A 25,919-nucleotide genomic window follows, 5' to 3' on the forward strand; every position below is an offset into this window, starting at 1 on the left:
TGGAATAAAGTATTCATATTATGTAATTAAAGGATTCCATTTTCAGACTTAAAATGGAATACTGGTATGGGGCTAGTATTACACGTTTAAGTAAACTCTGAAAAAAGTCACTGAGACCATCAAGCAGATTTATGTAGCTTTTATGTTCGTTAGTCCCTTAAATACCTCAAAGCCTATTTTAATCAAAATTAGAACTTACTTTTTACCAAGTTTTTCTTCTATTCTATCTTTCCAATCGTCCATTCTTTCCCGTACTAGGGCTTTGAGGGGTGCGATATACACTGCCTAAAAAGGAAGCAGACATGGTGACACCACTGTCCAGTAAGAAACACAACAGTGTGGGTATAAAGTCCTTTTAACAATGGAAACTGCACTGCTAAACTAATGAAAGGAAGATCATTAACGTTAACTATGTTTATACAAAGTAAGACTACCAGGTCTCATAAACGTCCTACTATAAAATAAGAGAACACATTCTTTTAGAGTAAAAAACAACCAGACATTTGATGATGTTACAGTGCAACAAAGCAAACAAACAATTACAAAATAACACCTTGTATAAGAACAAAAACCTTTTCCTAGATTTGGTATAGAATTTACATGAGCTTCATGGAAGACCTGAGAAAATTCAGAATTATGAACTTCAGAAGAGAAAACTAGGTTTTAGTGCAGACTGATCCCCATTATACATTTTAAATGTTTTACTTTTTGCAAAATTCCACAAACTGGCCTTTGATAATCTAAAGAAAATATAAAACATTATATATCTTAAATCTTTGCTTTTAATATCCTGCAATGTAGCTGAGGTGTTCAAGTGCACAATGTGCTCTTTATGGGTCAATGACCAACTAAGACATTGAAAAGCCGGAGAGTAAAGTTATGCAAAACAAAACAAAACAAAACAAAAAAACCAAAACCAAACAAACAAACAAAAAAAAAAAAAAAACAAGGCACCTAATTGGAATATCCTCCAAAAACCAAGTTAAGCATTTCTAAAATCACAATCTAAAAGTATTCCTACTTTCAACGTGAAATATGCACAGAACTTAAAACTCTGAAGACTCTATTATGTATATAAAGTCAAAAGAATAATACTGAGAATTCATGTTCCCTTGTTTTCCTCTCGTATTTTCCTGGCTCAGACTGGCGACTCCATGGAAGTCGAGAGGAATGATGGAGATGAGGGATGGAAGTGGGGAATGAAAAACACTTTTCAAAGGTTTGATGCTTTCCTTATGCAGAATCAATAAATTCTGTAGATCTTATTACAGCATGAGTTAAGCCTTCTGTGCTGAATATGAGAAATTTCCTAAGACTAATGCATTAAGACTATGCATTGCTCTTTACCACAGAACAACTATCTGAAGTGAATGTATCCCTGACCTCAAGCTGTACTATAGAACATTAGTGATAAAAACTGCATGATATTGGTATGGAGACAGGGAGATAGCTCAATGGAAGGTCCAAAAATGAACCCACACATCTATGGGCACTTGATCTTTGACAAAGGAGCTAAAATCATCCAAGGGAAAAGAGAAAGCATTTTCAATAAAAGGTGTTGGTTCAACTGTTAGATGAAGCTCAAGTCCAAGAGGATCAAGAACTTCCACATAAAACCAGGTAAACTGATTCCAACAAAAGAGAAAGTGGGGGAGAGCCTTAAACACACAGGCACAGTGGAACATTTCTGAGCAAAACACCAATGGCTTGTGCTCTAAGATCAACAATCAACTAAAGGGACTTCATAAAATTGAAAAGCTTCTGTAAGACAAGAAACACTGTCAATAGCATAAAATGGCAACTCACGGATTGAGAAAAAAAGTTTTACCAACCTTACACCCAAAAGAGGGCTGATATCCAAAATATACAAAGAACTCAGGAAGACTCCAGAAAACTAGATAACCCTGCTTAAAAAAACAAAAAACAAAAAACCAAAAAAAAAAAAAAAAAAAAAAAAAACCGGAGTATAGAACTAAACAGAGAGAGAGTTCTCAATTGAGGAATCTCAAATGGCTGAGAAGCACTTAAAGAAATGTTCAACATCCTTAGTTATCAGGTTGCAAATCAAAATGACCCTGAGATTCCATCTCACACCAGTCAGAATGGCTAAGCTCAAAAGCTCAGGTGACAGCAGATGCTGGTGAGGATGTGTGAGAAAGAGGAACATTCCCCTATTGTTGGTAGACTTGCAAGCTAGTACAATCACTCTGGAAAAGTCTGATATTTCCTCAGAAAATTAAATGGTTCTACCTGAAGACTTAGGTATACCACTACTTGGCAAATATCCAAAAGATGCTCTAACAGATAGCAAGGACAAATGCTCCACTCTGTTTATAGCAGCCTTACTTATAATAGCCAGAAGCTGGAAATAATCCAGATGCCCATCAATAGAGGATTGGATACAGAAAATGTGTCAAATTTACACAATGAAGTACTACTCAGTTATCAAAAATGACTTCATGAAATTTGCAGGCAAGTAGATGAGTTATCAGATAATGGTTTCACAGCTAGTCTAAAAAGGAATTTTTTTTTCCTGATCATAAATTTGTTCTAAGCCTGATTTTTACCCTAGTACAATCATTCCTTGAAACCTTGCCGCTTTTATACTACAGAGGGCTCAAAATTACTTGTATAATCAAAGAATCATTATAGAAATTATGAAACCAATTGGCAATCTGTCTACACAGCATTACTACAAGAGTAATTCTGTACATCTTTGTTGATCTACAGAAAATCTATCCGATAAGGTGTGCTAATGCCCAGGAATTATTAGACTAATTTAAGAAGGCAAGAAACACATAGCGGCAATAAGAATCAATGCTGAGATGACATTTCTGAAGGCCTTTCAATTCAGAATTTCCCCATCACAGACCGTGCCAAATGGGCCACCTTCAGGAAAGTCATTCGCTAGCCTTTGCCTGACTTAAATGGTTCCTGACATTCTTTCAAAAATCATGGTATAAGTTAACAAAAAGGAAATAGGCAACAAAGAATCAGAAAATGAAGAGTTGATTCTCTGAAAAGATTAGTAAAGTCAATAATCCCTTAGCCAAACCAACAACAAAAAGAAACAGAAGACTTAAGTTAACAAAATTTGCAACCTGGGAATCCATCCAGTTTACAAACACCAAACCCAATACAGTTTCTGTTGCCAAGAGGCACTTGCTAACAGGAACCTGGTGTGGCTGCTCCTTGGGAGATTCAGCCAGCAACTGACCAATGCAGATGCGGATGCTTGGAGCCAACCATCAGACTGAGCTCTGGAACCTGGTGGGGGAGCTGGTGGAAGGACTGGAGGAGCTGAGGAGATTGCAACCCCATGGAAGAACAACATACACTGGCCTGACTACCTTGTTCTCCCAGAATTGAGACCAAACTATACAGGGAGGGATCCATGGCTCCAGATACATAGGTAGCAGAGGATGGCCTTGTCTGACATCAATGGGAGTAGAGGCCCTTGGTCCTGTACAGGGCTGATGGCCCAGCAGAGGGGAATGCTAAAGGGTGAGGTGGGAGTGGGTGAGTGGGTGGGAAGCACCCTCACAGAGGCAAAGAGGAGGGGAAAGGGGAAGTTCTGGATGGGGGAAGCACTGTGGAAAGGTAACTAGAAAGTGAAACATCATTTGAGATGTAAACAAATGGAATGATTATGTAAAAAAAAGAAAAAATACTGATGGCTGTACACTAAAATATCACATATATTTTAAATACAATTCATAAAAAATATTTGGGAAACAATTAACAATATAATAGCATTTAGAAAAATACCTCTCCATATTTCCTTTATATAGTCAAATTACTCTTAAAGTAGCATTCCCTTCATTTCCAAAGGACTTAATTGTGGGTTGCTGTGTATCTTACGTACATGGGTATGAACCAGGAATTTTATCACAGACCTATGAATGAACTGTAAATGTATTAAACTAGAAAATGTTCAACTAGAGAGCTCCAAATTTGAGGTACTTTTTTTTTTCACCAAGGAATTCATTCTAATACTGATGAGACTCATTAGAAAATTCTGTGTTCTGACAATATATTTAGTACTTTCTAGGTTTGAGAATAAGACTTCTTGCATCAACTATAAGCATGACTCTGTGAGCTGACCTTTGATGTGGGGTACTTGTTGAAGACTCTGAAAATGGCTAGCTCAGCTGCAACTGTCTTTCCAGATCCAGTGGGCGCTCCAAGCAGGACGTTACAGTCAGTGTGATAGAGTGTGTGGAATATCTGTGTCTGCACGGGGTTGAAGTGGCTGAAGTTATACAGAGCTTCATATGCTTTGCACCCCAGAGCCGTGATGGGTAAAGGCTGAAGGTCCAGTAATTCTGAAAAACACAACAGGGCCTGTGGTAAATCACCAAGAAACTATTCACAGCACTGGACACTTACTTCAAACAACAAAAAGAATCTCTAATTCTTACACACCAGTAACATCTTTTTACCCATTTGCCACATAGTACCACGCTGAATGCTCTTCTGGAAGGATCTTATGAAACAACTGGGTCTTTTTCTATCCACTGGAGTAAAACTTAAAAACAAGATCTTCAAAGTACTCGTGTTGTAAAACAAAACTAGATCTACCTTAGTGCTTAAATAACACTAAATACTACCTACAAACTTTAAGTACTATAAAGTTCATTGACAAATTAATTATCATCTATTCAGCAATAGCCAGGTAGTAGTTGAATAAATCACTGCTATAGCAAATGAGAACTTAAGAAACTGTAAAGCAGGAAATAACCAAAAAGAACAGAATTTGCCCTGAGAAAAACCTTAAAAAAAATAGATATAGTCCTTTTTCATTACATCGACTAGAGACCCAAGGAATTAGAATATAAAACAATTTAAAGAGATAGTTACTACATGTGACTACATACTAAGTATCAAAACTTCTTATTTTCCCATTTTCCAGTTAAAACTGTAGAATGACTGTCAAGATTTTTACACAGGTGATGCTTATTTCAAGGTTAAATGAGACTGGATTTGAAAAGTTTAGCAAGAGGACGTAGTACTCTTCAACTGGAGGAAGAGTTAATGAGGAGGAGGAGGACTAGGAGAAGGAAACTGTGGGTGGGATGCAAAAATATCAAGCAATGAAACAAAAAAAAAAAAAAAAAAACAGGAAGCAGCGGGAAAAAGAGTAAAAACATTAGCATATGGTTAATTTTCATCTTAAGAGGTCTACCTACAAGATAAAACGCTAATCTTTGATTACTGCATGGTTAGTCAAGAGCTATATGCATGTTTTTCCATGTTAGATTAAAAATGCTTTCTTTTCGTTTTTTTTTTTTGGAAAACTGTAAACCAAGAAGAGAAAGGAAATCAAGTTTGCAATGTCAAACAATGCACAGCCAGCTTTTAAAGGGTAGAAAATCACAGTTCTCATGACAAGTAGGCAAGTACTGTCTGTTAAATGAAGATACTGTACCTAAGTGCCTTTGCTTGCTTGGTTTAAATTCAATAATATGATCAAATAAACAATGAGCCAAATACACAATGGGAGCACTGAATTACCTCTTGTACACTTAGAATATCAATTGAGATACCACAATGGTAAATTTTTGGTTTAGAAGATGTAGCCAAGTGAGGTATTAAATATATAAATTTATATATGCTTGGTTGCTTATCTGTGAAATAATTAAATATTGAAATATAATGATAATATACTATAAAATTAAGCATACTAGTTAAAAATATGTACTGATGTCAAAATATGTATTACAAATTAAAACACCAGACGGTGTATTTAAAATTCTGATAGGATATACAATGAAAGATGAAAGTAACAGAACATCCACACTCTGTGAGCAGATTATGGCAGCAGTACTATCTTCTCTTGCTATCAAAGAGGAACTGGGCTGCCCTACCGAGTCTTCTGAGGTAATCAAACTTAAAGAATAAGGTCTATCTTGAATAAAATGGCAAATATTAGTTCTATCAAAAATCAAAGCCCATTCTTTCATTATCCATAGAGCTGTCACGAGTTAATTAAAAAGTCAAAAGTAGCATGTAATAGTGAAATGTTAGAAACTTTTTCCTAGGGGCTGGAGAAATGGCTCAGCAGTTTATTTCACTGACTGCTCTTCCAGAGGTCCTGAGTTCAATTCCCAGAAACCACATGGTGGCTCACAACCATCTGTAATGAGATCTGATGCCCTCTTCTGGTGTGTCTGAAGACAGCAAACAGTGTGCTCATAACATAAAGGAATAAAAGAAACTTTTTCCTTTTTTAATAATTATACAAAAAATTAAGAATTTTTAGTAGTCTATCAAATAACTTAAGATTCTCCAGAAATCAACACACCAGAACTATTTGTTTTCAAGGAGAAAAAAAATCAGTTAAAAATCTTTCAGGACATGTTGCCACTGTTGGCCATAAGTATGGGAGAAAGTTGATGTAAAGGTTCCGTGCTATCTGCAGTATGTGGTCTCACTGGGGTATTTGTAAATCCCTCCAGAAAAAGAAAACATGAACAAACAGACAGACAGACATAAAACAAAACTAGAGCAACCAAAAAAAAAAAAAAAAAAAAAAAAAAAAATCAAAAACCCAAATAAACCCGCAGAATTTTAGTAGTAAAACGTTTTGAATGAGAGAAAAATGCAGAACTAAACACTGGTGGTTTAACACACATATTGCCTTACCTGATCTTTTCATTCAAAATCTCAAACACCTGAAATACTATCTTACGTGCTTCTGAGAATTCAGAGTAAAAACATTTGAATGTGAAAGCAAGAAGACATGAGAAATTTGAGTACGCATAGAAAGTGGGGTTCATGAAAACGCAGCAAGGAAGTGACACCCTCATTCAGCCATCAAAGCCTGCCCACTGTAACGCTTCTCAAAAATCACAGCTTAAGGCCCCAATTTAACTCTATCCGATTTCTGTTTAAGTTCCCACCAGTACCTAATGAGAAACACAACTGCTTGTAGGAAATATGTTCACTATAAAGACAAATTCAACAAAGACCGAATTTGATGCCCAAATATAATGTACATAAAAATAGATTTCCCCTAAAAAAGATCTTTCCCAACTAAATTATCAAATATTTGAAGTCGGTAAACCACAGTGTGCGCATAAATCCTTTCTAACCGTGAAGAGAACTGACTGGGAGCGTGGAGTGTGGTGACGCACGTTCGTAAGCCCCTTACCTGTGTGGGGAGGATGTCTCTCTGGCAGGATCAGATGCTGAAAGTTGATGATGCACACGGCCTCAGCTCCTAGCCACCTATCAGACACAGCCCGGATGTAGTACTGAGAGGGCAAAGGCTCAAAAATAGGGATTGTAAAGACCACAAGTTGGGCTTCTTTATTAATAACCTGTATGAAACAAAGTCTCAAGTCAGCATGCGTCTCACACCACACTGAGGGCATGGTAGCTACTGTAGGAGTCTAGAAAGCAGGACCTAGACAAGATGTACACAAGAAGTTCATGGATTTGTTTGTGACTCCCTCTGAGGACCTAGCAGACCCTTGTGTAAAGTTAATATGCATTCTGTGCTATTTACCACGCTCTCACAGGGTACCATTTGGTTCATGTATCCAAATTAAACAGTATTTACTCAATTACTTAACTTCATTTAAAAAATTTTAATAACTATTCTAATATTTACCCAATGTTTCTGCTTCAATCTACCAGTACCTAAAGAGAAATACAACAACTGCTTGTAAAAAAACATGTTTAATGTAAAAATGGAATTCAATAAAGACAAATCTGATGCCCACATAAGACTTTTCAGCATGAAGCTTCCTTATCTCTTCAATAACACGTGAAAGTAGAGTAAAACATTACCGGCAGTGCATGAAAATAATTATTTTCAAGAATTAATTTTGATTATGTCAGATTCTAATAAAAATTGCTATCATTTACCGCTTCCCCCTTACCTCCCTCAAAGCCTTCCCACATATACTCCTTGCTCTCTTTAAAATTCATGGCCTCTTTAACCATCAATTGTTATTATACACATACATGCATTTGTGTGTGTAAATATTCCAAAATATATAAACACAACACACAAGTTGGAATACTACTACTTGCAGGTATTTTTCAGGGATCAATTAATTCTTTTGTCAGTGATTTATAAAGAATTTTCATTGGGTGATTCAATGTTCTTACTATTCTATGTATTAACATCTATTTATTACCAATTTCACCTATTTTTCATATTCTATAATCCTAGAAGAGATAACCAAAATTCTAATTAAAGTTCACAGACAATGATTACATTGATTTACCAATACCATACATTTAATTAATGTCTTCTTTTAAAACAAGAGGCAGAAATAATAATAAATAAATCTTTAATGGAATCATATCAGCGAGAAATAAAATAAGTGGGGGAAACTGCTACTTGACATTTTTCTATGAATGGTAGCAAAATAAGGGAGTAGCCACATAAGTATACACTTACTTGTTTTTTAAGAGCTAGAAAGTACTCCGAGTGATAAATATGGTCATTTGTAGGGTCTTCTACCCAAATCCACCATGGTTCCCCTACTGTTCCATGGACCTACAACAGTAGCATTACAGTTTTAATAAGTACCACAATTCAAGACTTAGGCTGTTTTTATATTCTCCTCATTAGCAACTTGCTATTATATAGTTTATTAGTTTACTTATAGTATAAAAGGCAACTTAACATATTTACAAGGCTACAAAACTATAGCCATAATAGAATTTTCACCTCCACAGGAAACAAACACATTCACTAGCCATAACTATTCACTACAGATTATCTATTCTGCATATTTTAATGAAATAAAATCACAGACTTTTATGACTGCCTTTTTTAAAAAAACTTTATTTTACAAAACAAAGAAAAATGTACAGATTTTAAGCATTGTTTGCATAAAATTATACAATACATTTTTGTCAGTACTTCTTTTCAGATTTTAAAATAATTTTTACATAAAACTGTATAAATATATTTTTTAGTCAGTACTTGATTTTTTAAAAGGTTTGATAGTATGCATTGAAAACTTAATAGTTAAAATGATCATAAAGTACATGTAAAACAAAATGTAACATGGAAATAGTCAAAGTTTTCTTGTTGTATAGAGATTTTTTTTGTTTTGTTTTGTTTTGTTTTCTTCAATTCTTGGACTTCACACAGTCTGTGAGTTGTTTCTGGGACAGTGCGAGCCTCTGGGGTTAGCATCCCATTATCAGTGGCTGCATATTACGTCTGTTCTTTTGTGACTGGGTTATCTCACTCAGAATGATATTCTCTAGATGCAGCCATTTTCTTAAGAATTTGGTCACGTCATTGTTTCTGGTGGCTGAGTAGTATTCCATTGTGTAAATGTACCACAATTTTTGTATCCATTCATCTTCTGAAGGACAATCTGGGTTCTTTCCAGCTTCTGGCTATTATAAATAGAGCTGCTATAAACATTGGGGTGCATATATCTTTGTTGTGTACTAAGGTGTCTCTAGAGTATATGCCCAGAAGTGGAATAGCTGGGTCTTCAGGTAGTATTATGTCCAATTTTCTGAGGTATCGCCAGACTGATTTCCAGAGTGGTTGTATTAATTTGCAACCCCACCAACAGTGGAGAAGGGTTCCTCGTTCTCCCCAAACTTGCCAGCATCTGTTGTCCTCTGAGTTTTGGATCTTGGCCAATCTGACTAGTGTGAGGTAGAATCTCAGGGTTGTTTTGATTTGCATTTCCCTAATGGCTAAAGATGTCGAGCACTTCCTCAGATATTTCTCAGCCATTCGATATTCCTCAACTGAGAACGTTTTGTTTAGCTCTGTACCCAATTTTTTAATAGGGTTATTTGATTCTCTGGTGTCTAGCTTTTTGAGTTCTTTGTATACCTTAGATATTAGGCCACTATCTGATGTGGAGTTGGTAAAAATCTTTTCCCATTCTGTTGGCTGCCGTTTTTTTTCTTGACACTGTCCTTAGCATTACAGAAACTTTGCAATCTCATTAAGTCCCATTTGTTAATCTTTGACCTTAGAGATTGAGCCATTGGTGTTTTGATCAGAAAATTTTCTCCTGTGCCTATATGTTCTAAAGTTTTCCCTACTTTCTCATCTAATAGTTTCAGTGTATCTGGTTTAATGTGGAGATCATTGGTCCACTTACACTTCAGCTTTGTACAAGGAGATAAGAAAGGGTCTATTTTCATTCTTTTGCATGTTGAGTGCCAGTTGGACCAGCACCATTTGTTGAATAGGCTGTCCTTTTTCCATTGAATGTTTTTGGCTCCTTTGTCAAAAATAAGGTGACCATATATGTGAGGGCTCATTTCTGGATCTTCTATTCTATTCATGCCTATTTCTGTACCAATACCATGCAGTTTTCAGCACAACTGCCTTGTAATATAGCTTGAGGTCAGGGATAGTGATTCCCGCAGATGTTTTCTTGTTGTTGAGGATGGATTTCGCTATTCTAGGTCTTTTGTTGTTCCATATGAAATTGCACATTGATCTTTCCAATTCCATGAAGAACTGGGTTGGAATTTTGATGGGGATTGCGTTGAATCTGTAGATTGCTTTTGGTAGGATGGCCATTTTTAAAATGTTGATCTTTCCAATCCATGAGCATGGGAGATCTTTCCATTTTCTGAGATCCTCCTCAATTTCTTTCTTTAGAGGTTTGAAGTTCTTGTCATACAGGTCCTTCACTTCCTTAGTTAGAGTCACACCAAGGTATTTCATAGTTTTTGTAACAATTGTGAAGGGTACCTTTTCCCTAATTTCTTTCTCCACATGTTTGTCCTTTGAGTATAGGAAGGCTACTGATTTGTTTGAGTTAATTTTGTATCCAGCCACTTTGCTGAACTTGGTTATCACCTGTAGGAGTTCTCTGGTGTAGTTTTTGGGGTCACTTAAGTACACTATCATGTCATCGGCAAAGAGTGATGTTTTTATCTCTTCCTTTCCGATTTGTATCCCCTTGATCTCCTTTTGCTGTCTAATTGCTCCAGCCAGGACTTCCAGTACTATGTTGAATAGGTAGGGGGAGAGTGGGCAGCCTTGTCGAGTCCCTGATTTTTGTGGGATTGCTTCAAGTTTCCCACCGTTAAGTTTGATGTTGGCTGTTGGTTTGCTGTATATTGCTTTTATTATGTTTAAGTATGGACCTTGGATTCCTGTTCTTTCCAGGACTTTTAACATGAAGTGGTATTGAATTTTGTCAAATGCTTTCTCAGCATCTAGTGAGATGACCATGTGATTTTGTTCTTTGAGCTTGTTTATATGGTGGATTACATTGATGGATTTACTTATATTAAATCATCCCTGCATCCCAGGATGAAGCCTAGTAGATCATGATGAATGATCGTTTTGATGTGTTCTTGGATTCGGTTTGCAAGGATTTTGTTGAGTATTTTTGCATCAATGTTCATAAGTGAGATTGGTCTGAAGTTCTCTTTCCTTGTAGTGTCTTTGTGTAGTTTAGGTACGAGGGTTATTTTAGCCTCAAAAAATGAGTTGGGTAGCATTCCATCTGATTCTATCTTTTGGAATAGTTTGGAGAGTATTGGTGTTATATCCCCAATAAATGTCTGATAAAATTCTGCACTGAACCGTCTGGACCTGGGCTTTTTTTGGTTGGGAGGCTTTTGATGACTTCTTCTATTTCTTTAGGTATTATAGGGTTATTTAGATGGTTTATTTGGTCCTGGTTTAACTTTGGGATCTTGTATCTGTCTAGGAATTCATCCATTTCCTCCAGATTTTCCAATTTTGTGGAGTATAAGTTTTTGTAGTAGGATCTGATGATTTCTTGAATTTTCTCAGTTTCAGTTGTTATGTCTCCATTTTCCTTTCTGGTGTTGTTAATTTGTATACTCTCTCTTTGCCCTCTAGCTAGTCTGGCTAGGGGTTTATCAATCTTGTTGATTTTCTCAAAGAACCAACTCTTGGTTTTGTTGATTTTTTCAATGGTTCTTTTTGTTTCTATTTGGTCTATTTCTGCCCTAATTTTGATTATTTCTTGACATCTACTCTTCTTGGGTATATCTGCTTCCTTTTGTTCTAGGGCTTTTAGCTGTGCTTATGATTGCCTTTTTAATCTGATTAAGTGTGAATCAATATTTCATTCCTTGTTGTCAATTAATGATTCACTGGATGGATAGGCCATATTTTGTTTATCCATGTCAGCCTTATTCTTTTTATAAAGCCCAATCTTGTCCCATATTCATTTCTTACCACAACTCCTGGACAATTGTGTTTCTTATAAGATAGTTCATGAAATTCTGACAGCAAGTAAGGAAAGACATATGACAGATACTGGCTGAATCTGTGCTCTAGGCTGAGAGAGTAGGGATGTGTTTCCTTGCTCAGCTAAATAGTTATATTTGGAAAGGGAACTACAAAACATTTGCTAATTACTCATCAGTGTCAGCAAAACAGAAATGAGAAGATTCTGGACCCTTGGACACTCTGTTTCATCTACTCTACTTGTGGATTGTTTAAACACTGTCGTCCTTCTTGCCGGTTCAGATGTCAGACCCTAACCCTTTACCTCACAGTACTAACTAGAGTATAACTGTGGACATAACAGAAGATAATCGAAGCAATAAAAGTTTCATTCATTCCATACACAAACAAATTTGAAATAAAATTTCAAATTTCAGACATGATTTTTCAGGCTAACTATACTTTTATATTTTGCATAAAATTCTATCTTTAGAGACATTTTAAAGCAGAATTGTATTACTATCAGTTTTTCCTCAGAAATTCTGAGAATAAATACTAGTTATTATTATGCATATTTATAGATTCAGAAATGCTAGAACTCTGAAGTCTCAGTGCCTTATGTCACTATACACTGGATTAGAAGCATAGATTGGTGATTTTTACAACACATGGCTGGATGAAATTCATTCACTCACATTGAACTTGACTCTTACAATAACTATGAGGGGTAAACACAGGCATGTATCAACTACTGACTGACTTGTCTTCTTGATGATCTAGTCCATTCAGGAAGATTCCGACTTGCTTTTATGTTTATAATTTTTAAACATTGGTTGGTTCAAAGAATATTGACTAGATAAAAAGATAATTCAGAGATTATTACATATGAGGTTACCCTTATTTTGACTTAAAAAAATCTTTAGTAGCCCAGTCAGGTCTGAAACTCACTGTGCTGAGCTCCCTGAGTTCTGGGACTGTGGGATATGCTAGCACCGCTATTCATGTGACACAAGGAATCAAGCTCACTACTAAAAATAACACAAACAGTGCTGAGCCCCAACCCTACTTAGGATTTAATATATGGTTTTACATAAGAAAAAAATGAATGGGGCATTAAAAAAAAAAGGAAGTATGTGAGGAACCAAAGGAAAACATTTTGAACAAGAGTTATGTATGATAGCACTACATATTCAGAGACATAAAGATGAAAAATCTTTTAATCGTGGCTGATGCTAGATTTGAATATCACTGAGCAAGGAATCTCAGATCTCAGTATCAAAGAAACACGTGACAAGGAAGAAATGTAGTGATTTCCTACTAGCTTGAAGTTTAAGAAAAAGAGTTTAAGAAAATTATAATACTGATATTTAAAAATGTCTGTTAGCAAACAATATCAAATTAGTGGCTAGCTTAAATGACAAAGTAGAAACGTTGAAAATATTTACATAAAGAACATGGAAAAACACAGAAAATGTAACCCAAGTAGGGAGTTCCTTCTACTGACATGTAATTCACTGTTGAAACTTCGAATTCTGTAGATGCTTAAAGATTTCGTTTGTTAACACATCAATACAACACATTTTATCCTAGTATAATGCTGCTAATTAAGACAAATATTTCTTAACACACACACACACACACACACACACACACACACACACACACACACACACGGATTTTCAACATGTCTTTGATGGAGAAAGCACTCAAGTGTCTCTACTAAATGGATTTAGGTGTTTCTATATCTACCTGATCATTCCAAGAGAAATCAGGGCAGATGTTCAGTGATACTCGGAGGACAGTCCTTGTGATGGGTTGAATGGAAGCCTCCATTGTAACAGAAGGGATTTGATGAACACACTGTTTGACCTTCAGTCCAATATTCACATGATGCAAAATGTGACCTGAAAGGAAAGTATCACATAGAAAAAAATGTGCCCTGAATAATCTGACTTGTAAATGAGATTTAAGAGACGGCAATTTTACTGCTTGTTTTATGATTTGCTATGTAAAATAGCCGACATTCTTGACCTGGCATGTTTGAATATTTTGTAATAGTTAACTTGAATTAGCAATTCATAGCATAGAAACTCGGTATCAAGATTTCTTTAGGTATTAATAGGGTTCTGAAAATTGCTGAGCCTTGACACTGTCTGAACAACTATAACAAAACTCACTTCTTTTTAGCTCAGTTTATGACACAGTATGGAATTATGAAGTATTTTGTGAAAATAGTCATTAATTTATTTAAGATCTATTTCAGAACTTTATACAACAATGGAAATGTTTCAGTAAAATCAAACACAATTCAGTCATCCATATGCAATTCTTGAAAATACAAAAGAAAAATACAAATTGTAGTCTGTCAACATAATTTAAGTGCTTCTACCTATTGTCATAATTATTATGAAATGGAAATGTGTCTGGAGGAGGAAACTACAAAACACACATAACTAGCTGTGCATAAATGTGGCTGACTGACCCAGCACGTGCAACTAGAGGACACTGTCTATTACTAAGACTACTGTAGTTCTTAGTGTCTGAGTGGCACACATGGTTGACTCAAATACTTCATTCAGCCTTAACTAAATTTGAAATTAAAGTTGATAACTCCTATTTAAAAAATACACATTTACTATATATTCTCAAGTTCCCATTTTAACAATCACATTTCTTTCTACTGATAATCTCCTGTTAAAATTCTATCAAAAACATCCTTCAACTATAAGTGTAAAATAGCGCATAGTCTCTCTTAACCCTAGGATCCCGACAGCAGCAGTCTTTGTGATGTGCAGCCTGCCTCCCTACAGGGGCAGTACCCATCCTACTCAGGGGCAATTGTACTTTGCAATAAAGTGTTAAATCTCATGTAATGTATGTGGCAAGGACTGTTCAGTACTGTGTGGAAAAAAAACACAAATTTTATGTATAAAAAATGTTATAAACTGGGCTTAAATATGTGGATTGCTTAATTAAGATTGCTAAACTCTGGTGAATTACAAAGCTTATCATTAATAAATTCTTATTTATTTTACCTTTGCTATTGCAGTGGATTTCTAGTGCTCCACTATTTGGCTACCCTGTTACTATACACAATTTTAAAATAAGATTTAAAATTTGAAAAAGAAGTAAAACTACTGATATATATGATAAAATTTATTTAAATTAATAATAAATTTGATTGTGAATGGACATCATCAAATGATTCTCATCATTTATGTGTAAGAATCTATGAATAAAATAATTAAATATTAAATAATTTACACTCCATTATAATCGCTAATTTAGGCAAGTTATTTAACAGAATCTGGAAAGACTTTTTTATTTAGCTTAATTAGCCAAAAATGATTTCATAAAAGCTGTCAACAGTATCTTAATTTAGAAATGCAGCATACTTATATACTAATCAATATATTTTATCTACACAGGAGATACATGTAAAGATTTTTGCTACCTTCTTACCTATTTCATCTTTTCTCATGTCTTTGAGTTTATCCACAGTAAGGTTTTTTTCTTCTAATCTTGTTAGAATGTGTGGTGGTAACACAGAAAATTGTCTCAAAGGGCTAGCCCAACCCCAGAGTCTCTTGTCAATGACTTTACTAAGATTCAAAAGCCTGTAGGTCATGGCGGGCCAACGTTTCCTCAGTGCAATTTCAAAGAGAGCACGGACAATTCTAGCTGCATTCTGAAGAACAAAAGGGGAAGATAATAAAGAGTTGATAATAACACACTTTTAAATGTCAATAAATGTATCACCCAACTAGAGTCAGAGGACAGATCAAGACACAGACTTGAATTATACCCAACTTTCTTTATATAATCTTAATTATCTTCAGTGAGAATGGGAATAGTCACATTGCTGCTGTGTGCATGTAACTGAATGAACTCTCTTCTTACACTCTGCCTAACACCTAAGCAAGAATGACACAGGAAGAGACAAAAGACAAATAAGGCAGAAGACAGGCTGCTCAGAAGCTAAAATATAATATCCCTAAGAATAATAAGAATTAATAAAGTTTTAAAACAATTTACAGGATTTTTAATTCATCCAGGAGAGACATTCCTGAGGGAAGGGTGAGGGAAGGGTGGCAGGAAACACCGGGTGCACGTATGGGGCAATGCTCAATTCCAATGGCTCCCTAGCACACAAACACTGTAACTAGCTTTACAAACAGAGCACTCATTTGCTTTTCATAGAAAATATGTTATTGATAGTGATACTCTGATTTTACTTCTAGACAAACCAAGGCTTGGAACAATTAACAATTAAGCTATATTACATGGCTGTTTGTGGTCACCATTAACTCGATGCCAGGAGTTTTAAAAAACCCTGTTCAACCTTAACTCCAAGACTGAAAGCTCACTGGTCTGTGGGCACTAAATTGATTGACATATATAACTATTTAGAAACTACCATAAAATCTTGACTACAATGCTTTGTTTTGCCACCTTCCTTTATCATTAACTTTACAGACTATTAAACGTTTATTTTTAAAGGGTAATTTTCATTAAATTTGTTCATAGATAAGTCCACACATGTACACTATGGTTACACTCACCAAACCCTCTCTCCAACTCCTCCAACACTCTCTTCCTCAAAGACCCCTTCTCACATCCATGTCATTTGTTTAGTGACTCACTGAATTTAAGCAGGGCCATGACTATGCCTGTGGGCTTGGAACTGACCACAGGAGGCTCCAACGTGGGTTCACTGAAGACTGTGACTGCCCCTTCCCCACATTCCAATAGTAGCCAATAGCTCACGAGGAAGTGTAGGGTTGAACAGGCCTTTCCCTAGTTCGTACTTAATAGATGATAGGCCCAGAAGGCAAGCCCAAAGAAGGTAACTGAACTACAATGAGATCATGATTACAATGACTTTGTCATGACAGACAAGTGTTGTAGCCCTTCTCTTTTATCTCAGGGTCTTCCATTTCTTCTGCCTCCTCTTCCACAAACCGCTCTAAGTTTCACATGGAACACTATCAATGTCTCATTTCGGGGTGAGCACTCAATATTTTGTCTCTGCACCCTGAACAGCTATAAGCCTGTGCATCCCCAACAGCTCTCAGCAAAGAGGAGCTTCTTTGGTTAAGGCTAAGACTAGAAAACCAGTCAGAATTGCTGTCATCAAATGAACTGGCAGCTAGCCAGGCAGGTTGGTCCATGCCTTTAATCCTAGCATTTGGGAGTCAGAGCAGGCAGAGCCCTGAGCTGGAGGCCAGCTTAGTGTACAGTCTGAGTTCCAGAACAGCCAGAGCTACAACTGAGAAACCATCTTCTTAAGAAAAAAACAAAAAACAAAAAAAAACAAAAAAAAAAAAAAAAAAAACTGTGACGATGTGGGAGAAAGGGACTTTATTCACTATTGCTTAAAGTGCAAACTGGTGTGGCCATTAAGGAAGTCATTATGGAGTTTTCTCAAAAGGCTCGGAAGCAAACAACCTTAGGATTTGCCATGTCACTCCTTGACATATGCCAAGAAATCTACATCCCTACTACAGATGCTGGTTCATCCTCATTCACTGGCCCTCTGTTCAAGTCATAAAGACAATAAAAGTCTTTAACAGTGGAGAACTTAGGAGATTTTCAATTACCTCTTGGCTTCTATGTATGAGAATGAATCGAGACAACATCACAGTAAGAACTGAAACTGATGAAATATTCCAAATCTCAATGGAACATTATTTTGTAGAGAAAATATGCATTTGTCTTCTAAGAAACTAGTTTTTCAGCTTTAAAAATTTAAATGATGTTTAGATAGTTGTGGACTTGCTGACACTTACTAGAAATTGCAGAAATATGTCTTATGTTCCAGAGAACAATGAGATAAGATTTTTCACTACCAAAACAAATTTTCCCACTTGTTCTTGTAAAAAGAAAAATATAAACTTAACACAAACAAAATGTTTGAGTCTGAATGATAACAGTAAAGGTGATGGTAATGATGAAAAATGAGTGATTTGTGCATCTGCAAAGAACAGACACAGATTTACTTTTTTAAAAAAACATGCAACATTTACTTGAATGTATAACTGGGCATGTACTTGACAGTGTGTGTGCGAGTGCATGTGTGTGTGTGTGTGTGTGTCTGTGTGTGTGTGTGTGTGTATAAGCCACAGTGCTACTGAGAGCATGTGGGTTCCAGAGACTGAAAACAGATCTGCAGTCTGAGAGCCAGACAAGCATTACAGCCACAGAAACTTATATAAAGCATGGGGGTTTAGAGACCTTGAAAATATTCACACTTTTCCTCCTTCTATATAATCTGTGACATTATCATCTGTTTTTTAATTTAGAATGATTAAATTAATATATACATTCAAACTGTTTACCAATCTACCTGAGTTCATGTTTTTAAATATTTTCCATTTTCAGCTATTTCAAAGCTCTCCTGAGTACTTATGACTATTAATATTCATGTGATATATAAATATTCTTTTTCTATGTAAATTTGAAAAAAAAAAAAAAACTATGTCCACAAAAGCCAAGAGTGATGGTATGCTCCAGTGCAGGGAAAGGGAAACAGATGCAGAGGCAGGAGGATTTGTGTGTCTTATTTTCTTATGGCCACAGACTGGTTTACGTAACTAATTTTTAGGTCAGTTAGGGCTATACAGTGAGATTTTCTCTTTCTCTGTCTCTCTCTCTCTCTCTCTCTCTCTGTCTATCTCTGTGTGTCTGTGTGTGTGTGTGTGTGTATGTGTCTGAAGTGTGATGTGTATGTGTATGTGAGAGAGGCAATACTCAAAACATATTACAAAGGAATTCATAAAAAGAAAAATATATGTTTGGTTTTATAGGACATGTCTATCAGAAAGGCAAATAGCAAACACAAAAACTACAGTATTTTACTTTACTTCATTTTTTACTGTAATTTAAGAGGTGATAAAGTAAATGAGTTGCAGTTTAGGGAATAGTTGCCTTTTAACTCTCAATTTTTAAGTATCCGTGGTAGAGAAGATCATTGGCATTTTCTTTTTTTAAATCAGACAAGGTTTCACTATATAGTCATAGCTGGCCTTGAACTGTCCACCAAAGCTGTGTGCTAGGTCTACCTAAGCTGTGTGCTACTATCCTTGTTAAGATTACTTATTTTCAAAGACAGATCTTGCAAAACAAACATGTAGAATGAAATATACTTATTAATTCATATTTAACAGTAAGTTTGTTATAGCCAAATGAACCCAGTCATGATGAAGAGACGTCTAAAATAAAAGTGCAGTTGCCTGCATCCTCAGTGTACCATGATAAATTTGGTAGTCGTCAAAGCAAAGTGAAAGGAATGATGATTCTCACCTGGGCAACATATGCAGAATCTGAGATGAGAGAGAAACTGTCCATCTCTCCTCGGCTGATGTAGGTCTGAAGGAGGATGTTTATTTTCCCATAACTATTTTCCACACCTCCTGGAGCTGAGAGTTCACAGAAATTGTTTAACAAGGCATCTAATTCTTCTATTTCTTCTTCTCTGACCTAGAAGAATTAATGTTTTTATAGTAATACTTTAGTTGAATTAATGAACATTTTCTTGTTCAAATTGACCTTCACTTTATGTTTGTACAAGCTTCCACTATATAAGACAATAGTTTCTTTTTTTACTGCTGAAAATATTACTTTGCACATAGGTAGTTGTAAATTACAATATGAAACTATCTTGAAGCGGATACAATTACATTTTATTATTCATAACTAATATTAAAGTTGCAATTGACATATAAAAACTTGTTATGCTATAAAAATTAAATCATCTGGCCTTATCATCCTTCAGTTGATGAGATTTCATTTTTTATTTGATCAGAGTTAAACCTCTGCCCAACTGGATTAGGGAAAACTTGATTATCTTCAAATACATTCACTATAGTCACATATTTTTATAAGGCATAACACATGCACAACTTAGAAGTTGTGAGGTACGATGTTCAAAGTACTGAAGTTTTTACTGTTAATGAGATTACATTAAAATATGGATAAGGTAAAAATACTCAAATCTAAATCTAATCATGAAGGTATTTTGTATTTTCTTCAATGAACTTTACATTTTAAGAGCTCAAAAGCTACCAACTGATCCTATTTAACAGGTTCTCCTCCCTCCCCCTAGACCTCTCTGTGAAACATATCTCACTGTGTAACGTGGTGGCCGAGAATTTGCTGTAAAGACAAGGATGCCTTCAAACTCAGAGGATTAACGGCATGGATGACGGCCCCAGACCCGTCTCACAGTTTAAATGTTACAGCATCTACAAAATTATTGAGTTGGGGCAAACGCAAATGTTGTGAGGTATAATTTTACGATAGTCAACATCTTTGATGTATTGATACTCCAAATGTAATATGATGTTTAATTCTTATGTTGAGAAATAATAATTAATTACAAGCTGATGAATTTATGTACTTATTTTACATAAATTACACACTTACCTTAATTTGGTCAAATTCTTCCGCTTTGGAGACAATAGCAAAGATGTCACCTTCTGTTTTGTGTGCATCAAAGAGTTCATTAAATGTCTGTCAAAATACATATTTCATTAAAATTAGAAGTTCAATGAAGTGTTCATAAGTTGCATATCCTACTATAAATTGCACAAATTTAGAGAAATGGAGTCCTAAACCATACAGATATTCATTGTACAGTGTTCCAAATTCTCATTTTATAGGTATCAAAGTTAGAAGATCTATAAGAGCAAAAAAATAAAGGTAGTTATTATGCAAAACCTACATTACATGCCTAAAGTATGTTCTTCAAAACATTTTGGTCTGTGTATAGAGAAATTAATCTGGACCTTTCACAAATACTAAATTAATCATGTATCATGTAAGTTGCAGAGAAATGAGTAGAAAACAGTAATCTGATGATTCTCACAATATTTTTACCAATGACACCAGAATAGCAGGTAGAGGTCATACAGAATGAGGGTGAAAGAAGGCAGCTCTGGAAGAACCGCTAACAGAGAGACATCCGAGAAAAACTGTAACAGAGCTAAGGAGCAGATGAATGGCTGCGGGAGGAAGCGGAAGACTGGGTACTGCCTTGAAGAAAACCCAGATCACATTTAGTAAGATACTAAATGGCCAAGGATTTAAAGAAATCTGTTATGCAAAAATAAAGTTTATTTTGGAAAACATAGGGACAAACTAGTATTTTCTAAGACCTGCTTTACATATAAAACAATATATTGGTACAAAAACTGAATTTCATATAAACTGGTATTTCTGCATTTGCAAAAATCTAATTGGGACAATTTAATATTAAAAATATTTATAAAAGCCCAAACCAAAAAAATAATCAATAAAAAATTAAATAACAAATTCAAAACAAGACCATAAATAAAACAAATTTAAGTCTTCTCATGAATTATTACTGTAACTTTCCAATATGCATTGACATACACATAGAGAATATGGATAAATTCAAATATTAAATTGAAAACCTGGCACCTCTTCTGATACAGGATTAATTCAAAAGGTAGTAAGAAAGCCAGACATGTTGGCACATGCCTAGTACCCAGCACTTAGAAAGACACTAGACCTGGCCACAAAAATGGGACTCCATAGCCAGATCTGTCCACTGAAAAAATAATATTTAAAAAGGTAGTAAGTCTCCATTGTATGTTTAAATTATTAACCTTCAAAGTTCCTCAAGCTCCATCAGTTTGTCCTGATGAGTTATTTTTAGCTCTACCCACTGGTCCTTAGTAAGATGCAATATTTTATTTTTTAATTTTTATTAAAGAAATCAAATATTTATCTTAGGGTTTCTATTGCTGTGACAAAACACTATGATGAAAAAGCAAGTTAGTGAAGAAAGGGTTTATTCAGCTTTCACTTCCACATTACTGTTCATCATCAAAGGAAATCAAGACAGGAACTCAAACATGGCAGGATCCTTGAGGCAGGAGCTGATTCTGAGGTCATAGAGGGGTGCTGCTGAAAGGCTTGCTTCTTGTGGCTTGCTCAGCCCGCCTCAGTTCAGAATCCAGGAACACCAGCACAGGAACGGCACCACCCATAATGAACCAGTCCATCCCTCCCTGATGACGAACTGAGAAAATGCCTTACAGCTGGATCTCATGGAAGCTTTTCCTCAACTGAGGCTCCTTCCGCTCAGATGACTCTAGCCTATGGCAAGTTGACACAAAACCAGCAGAATGCTATCATTTCCCACTTAACAATATCTGGCATTCACCCCTTAGGACTTCACAATCTGCTCTCCATCCCCTAGAATTCACTGACTGGTTGGCAAAGAAACCAGATTATTTAAAATCTTTCTTGTATACTGTTAGTGCTGGTATTAGATTTTGTTACATTAACTGTGTTTGTTATTTTGCATTAGCAGCACATTCTGAAAACTAAAAATTATTTAGATCTAAAAATAAAGACATTGCTGTATCTGTTTCATTACCTCAATGGTGTTGTATTTAATATAGTAGTGGCTGGCAGTTCTACCCAAATCAGTGGAAGAAAAATAGCCAGTTCGTTCTTCAAAACGGATCATCTTAGCTTTATCTAGCTTCTGTCCAACTTCAATAACGAGTTGCTCTCTATGTTTTCTTAATGTTGGGTCAAGCTATATGAAAGAAATAAAATAAATACATGTAAATGTATCAAACTCTTTAGAAAGTTATTGCATATGCCTACTTACAGAAATTAATATGTTTTTTGAAAGTTTAGATTGAAATTTTGAAAATGGCACATAAAAACTGTACATGTTAAAGGTATAGCATGTTGTTTTTATTAATACATAATTTGTCAATGTCTATGTATCATTTCTCTATGACAAACCCTTTTGCTAACTGTAGAGTAACAGCACAGCAGGCTGGTGTTATTTGTTATCACGTGTGGCACTAAAATATGGCAAATTTCCAGCTTTTTGAATAACTGTAACTCAGTGTACAATGACCAAACTTTCCAATTCCCAGCTCTTCTCAGCCTCTGGGCCTCACTACGCTATTTACAGTTCTATGCTCACAACACTCGGTTTGCACGTCTGAGCTGGATTACATGGCAGTTGTCTTTCTATATCTGTATCATTTACTCTGGCCACAGTCTCTCATGCCAGGGATGTGGTCACAGCAGAGTTTCATGTTTACTGACGAATACTCTTCAGTGTATGTATGGAACACATTTTTCTTTTCCATCTATCAACTGCTGGACACATGGTGAGTTGGACTCATTTCTTAGCTATCGTGAAATTTGCTGCCATGAACACAGGACTACAGATGTATTTTCAACATACTGATTTCATTTTTATATATGTACGTATATTTTAATATTTAAGAAAAAGTTAGAAAATAGCATTACTAAATAAAGCTTAAAAACCACGGATGTAATCAATTTACACATTTTCTTCAAATATTCTAGAATCTAAGATAGTTACATCTGTAGAATTCCAGATAATAAATACTTAAAATTAGATATAAATTTGTACTTTTGCAAAAAAAAAAAAGGTGACAAAAATTATTGAGCCATATTAATATTTCAAGAGGATTTCACGGGATGGTGAGAGCGCTCTTGTCCAGTAACGATCCACAGAACTAAATGCATATTATTCTTTCAAAAATAATTCAATTGTTCTGAATGAAAGTTCATGTATTTTCATAATTTCCGATGGGAAAACTATTTTGCTTATCATGAAAATGGAAAAAAGAAGAAAACTGGTAATTTTTTATAGTGTTGAATGTATTACAATACAATCTTTGCTGCTGATGCTTTGAACTTTGGAGATAGTTTCTCAGTGTGCCCTATGATGGCCGCTCCCTTAGATTTCTCTTATTTTGGTCACTTGAGCAGCTCAGTTGAACAGGCATGTGTGACCACAGCCTGTTCTAGTCTTTCTATAAGCAAAATTATGATATTCAACCCAATATCTGAAAACTCATTTGTATTGTTATGCTTTGTATTTATGTGTACCTGCATATTCATATATGTAACACATATAAAGTCTAAGATTCCTCTTAGCTATAAGCACTATGGTAAAATAATGTTTCTAATCAAGTGGAGAAATAAAATCACGTGAGTTAATATCGCTATCATTTACTGTAAAGTAGGTCTTCTAAACATTTGCCCATTTGCCTACAAAATTCATGTTGTCTTTGTTTTTTACCAGCTAAGTAGTATTCCATTGGGTAAATGAACCATATGTCGTGACTCACAGGTTGGAACTCACACAGCACTGCAAACTGAGGGTTGAGTGTTCAAATACACTGCCTTGGGGAACACTTGGCATTCAAAATATCACATAAGCGCCAAGCTAAGTTTTACCCCCACGGAAATTTTACATAATGGCCTCCATTATTGTCATAATCCTTTTACTTGTAATGTGGACATCCAGTGTTTCATGCTTACCACGTGTAATAATGAAAACCAATGGATTTGGCTGTTAGATAAAGCACCGACTAAGACAAGCACGGCAGAGAGAAAGGTAGTGGAATGTTCTCTAGGGAAAAACCCCAATATGAAAACCCAGATTTCAGAGTAGCAGCCTTGGCACTGGTTGTTGCTTCTGTATAAAATTTTAAAAAATCTACTGCACAGAAAAAGGAAAAACAAAAGAAAAGCCCTAGGAGTGGTTTTGGTAACAAGATCAGATGTATGTTATTGGTGAAAGGGGAAACATTTTGATTTAAATTAAAATTTTTTGATAATTTTGACTTGACATAAGTGAATATCCACATGATGATAGTGAAGTAATGCTTTCATTAGACCACAACAGAATTTTCTCTGTAATTAGGAAGCACTTACAGCACAAAAGCAGAGTTCTAAAGGAAAAAACGAGATCATATGGAATCTGTAAGCCATATGGACCACACAACCATAAAGCTCAGAGGAAGGGCTGTCCCCACATGTATCCAATTCTCAGTCTGCCTATGCACTGATACATGAAAGTGATCCTACCCTCCAAAGAGTTATGATGATAACTCCTCACTGCCACCACTTAAAATTTTCAGAATAGAGGGTAACACAATTTGATAAGGGGAACAGATTATACAGAACATAAGCCTATTATTAAAACATCATCATAAATTTCTTCCTGTCTAGTTTACTCCCAAAAATTTTACTCCCAGTTTAAAACAAACATAGGAAAATACTGCAAATGAAAATCTACCTGAAAATGGCTTCATCAGAACATAGATATGAATTTAATAGGATTAATAGTAGAAGAGATTTAAAGTAATGTAATTATCAGGGTCAATTCCTTTTTTCCCCAGTGTTCTCTAAAAATACTACAGTTCTGAAATTTTCTTCCAGCTCCCTAACTCTTTTTCAAATGAGGTGAGAGGAACAAATATTTATTTCCACATTATGAAAGGATCACACAACCCAAAAGGAAGCTTGAGCTTCTGCTCCTTCCCCAGATGAGCTTCATACCTGGTAAGCTTTATGACTGATGCCGTATGCTAGTGGGTTTGCTCTCATCCGCACGTACAGGTAAGTGTAACTTATCCACTTCACTGCTTCCTCCACGTTGGTAACTGTTCCCAGCGCAATCTGGAAATTAAAATACAATATAAATTAAACAACATACAGAAGACCAACAAGTATTATGGCAAACTCTACTTTGGCCGAAATTATTTTTGAAAATAGTTCATTGTATTTTTTTCTTAAAGGCAAGCACAACTGGTAGAAATAATATTTTCCTTTATCAAACATCACTATTGCCTCATATAATTGAAAACAGTACATTAGAAATGAATCTAAAATCTGAATTTCTTCAATATTAGGGCTTTTGAGTTTTTTCACGAGTGCACTTTATCGTATT

The 25,919-nt window shown here is 35.4% G+C and overlaps 1 protein-coding gene across 1 annotated transcript in view; it reads right to left on the minus strand.

Moving 5' to 3' along the window:
• Window positions 1-25,919, minus strand: part of ASCC3 (activating signal cointegrator 1 complex subunit 3) — a 228,484-nt gene that overhangs the window by 103,597 nt on the left and 98,968 nt on the right. The window contains exons 17-26 of the mRNA XM_080938316.1: window positions 25,529-25,648; window positions 22,563-22,727; window positions 20,582-20,668; window positions 19,460-19,636; window positions 15,620-15,845; window positions 13,907-14,061; window positions 8,414-8,512; window positions 7,154-7,322; window positions 4,105-4,325; window positions 200-285 (exon numbers count right to left, since the gene is read on the minus strand). Coding sequence (XP_080794442.1) covers window positions 200-285; window positions 4,105-4,325; window positions 7,154-7,322; window positions 8,414-8,512; window positions 13,907-14,061; window positions 15,620-15,845; window positions 19,460-19,636; window positions 20,582-20,668; window positions 22,563-22,727; window positions 25,529-25,648 — 1,505 coding nt within the window. The remainder of the gene's footprint in view (window positions 1-199; window positions 286-4,104; window positions 4,326-7,153; window positions 7,323-8,413; window positions 8,513-13,906; window positions 14,062-15,619; window positions 15,846-19,459; window positions 19,637-20,581; window positions 20,669-22,562; window positions 22,728-25,528; window positions 25,649-25,919) is intronic.

This window comes from Micromys minutus, assembly GCF_963924665.1.
Source record: "Micromys minutus genome assembly, chromosome: 25".
Classification (NCBI taxonomy): Eukaryota; Metazoa; Chordata; class Mammalia; order Rodentia; family Muridae; genus Micromys; species Micromys minutus.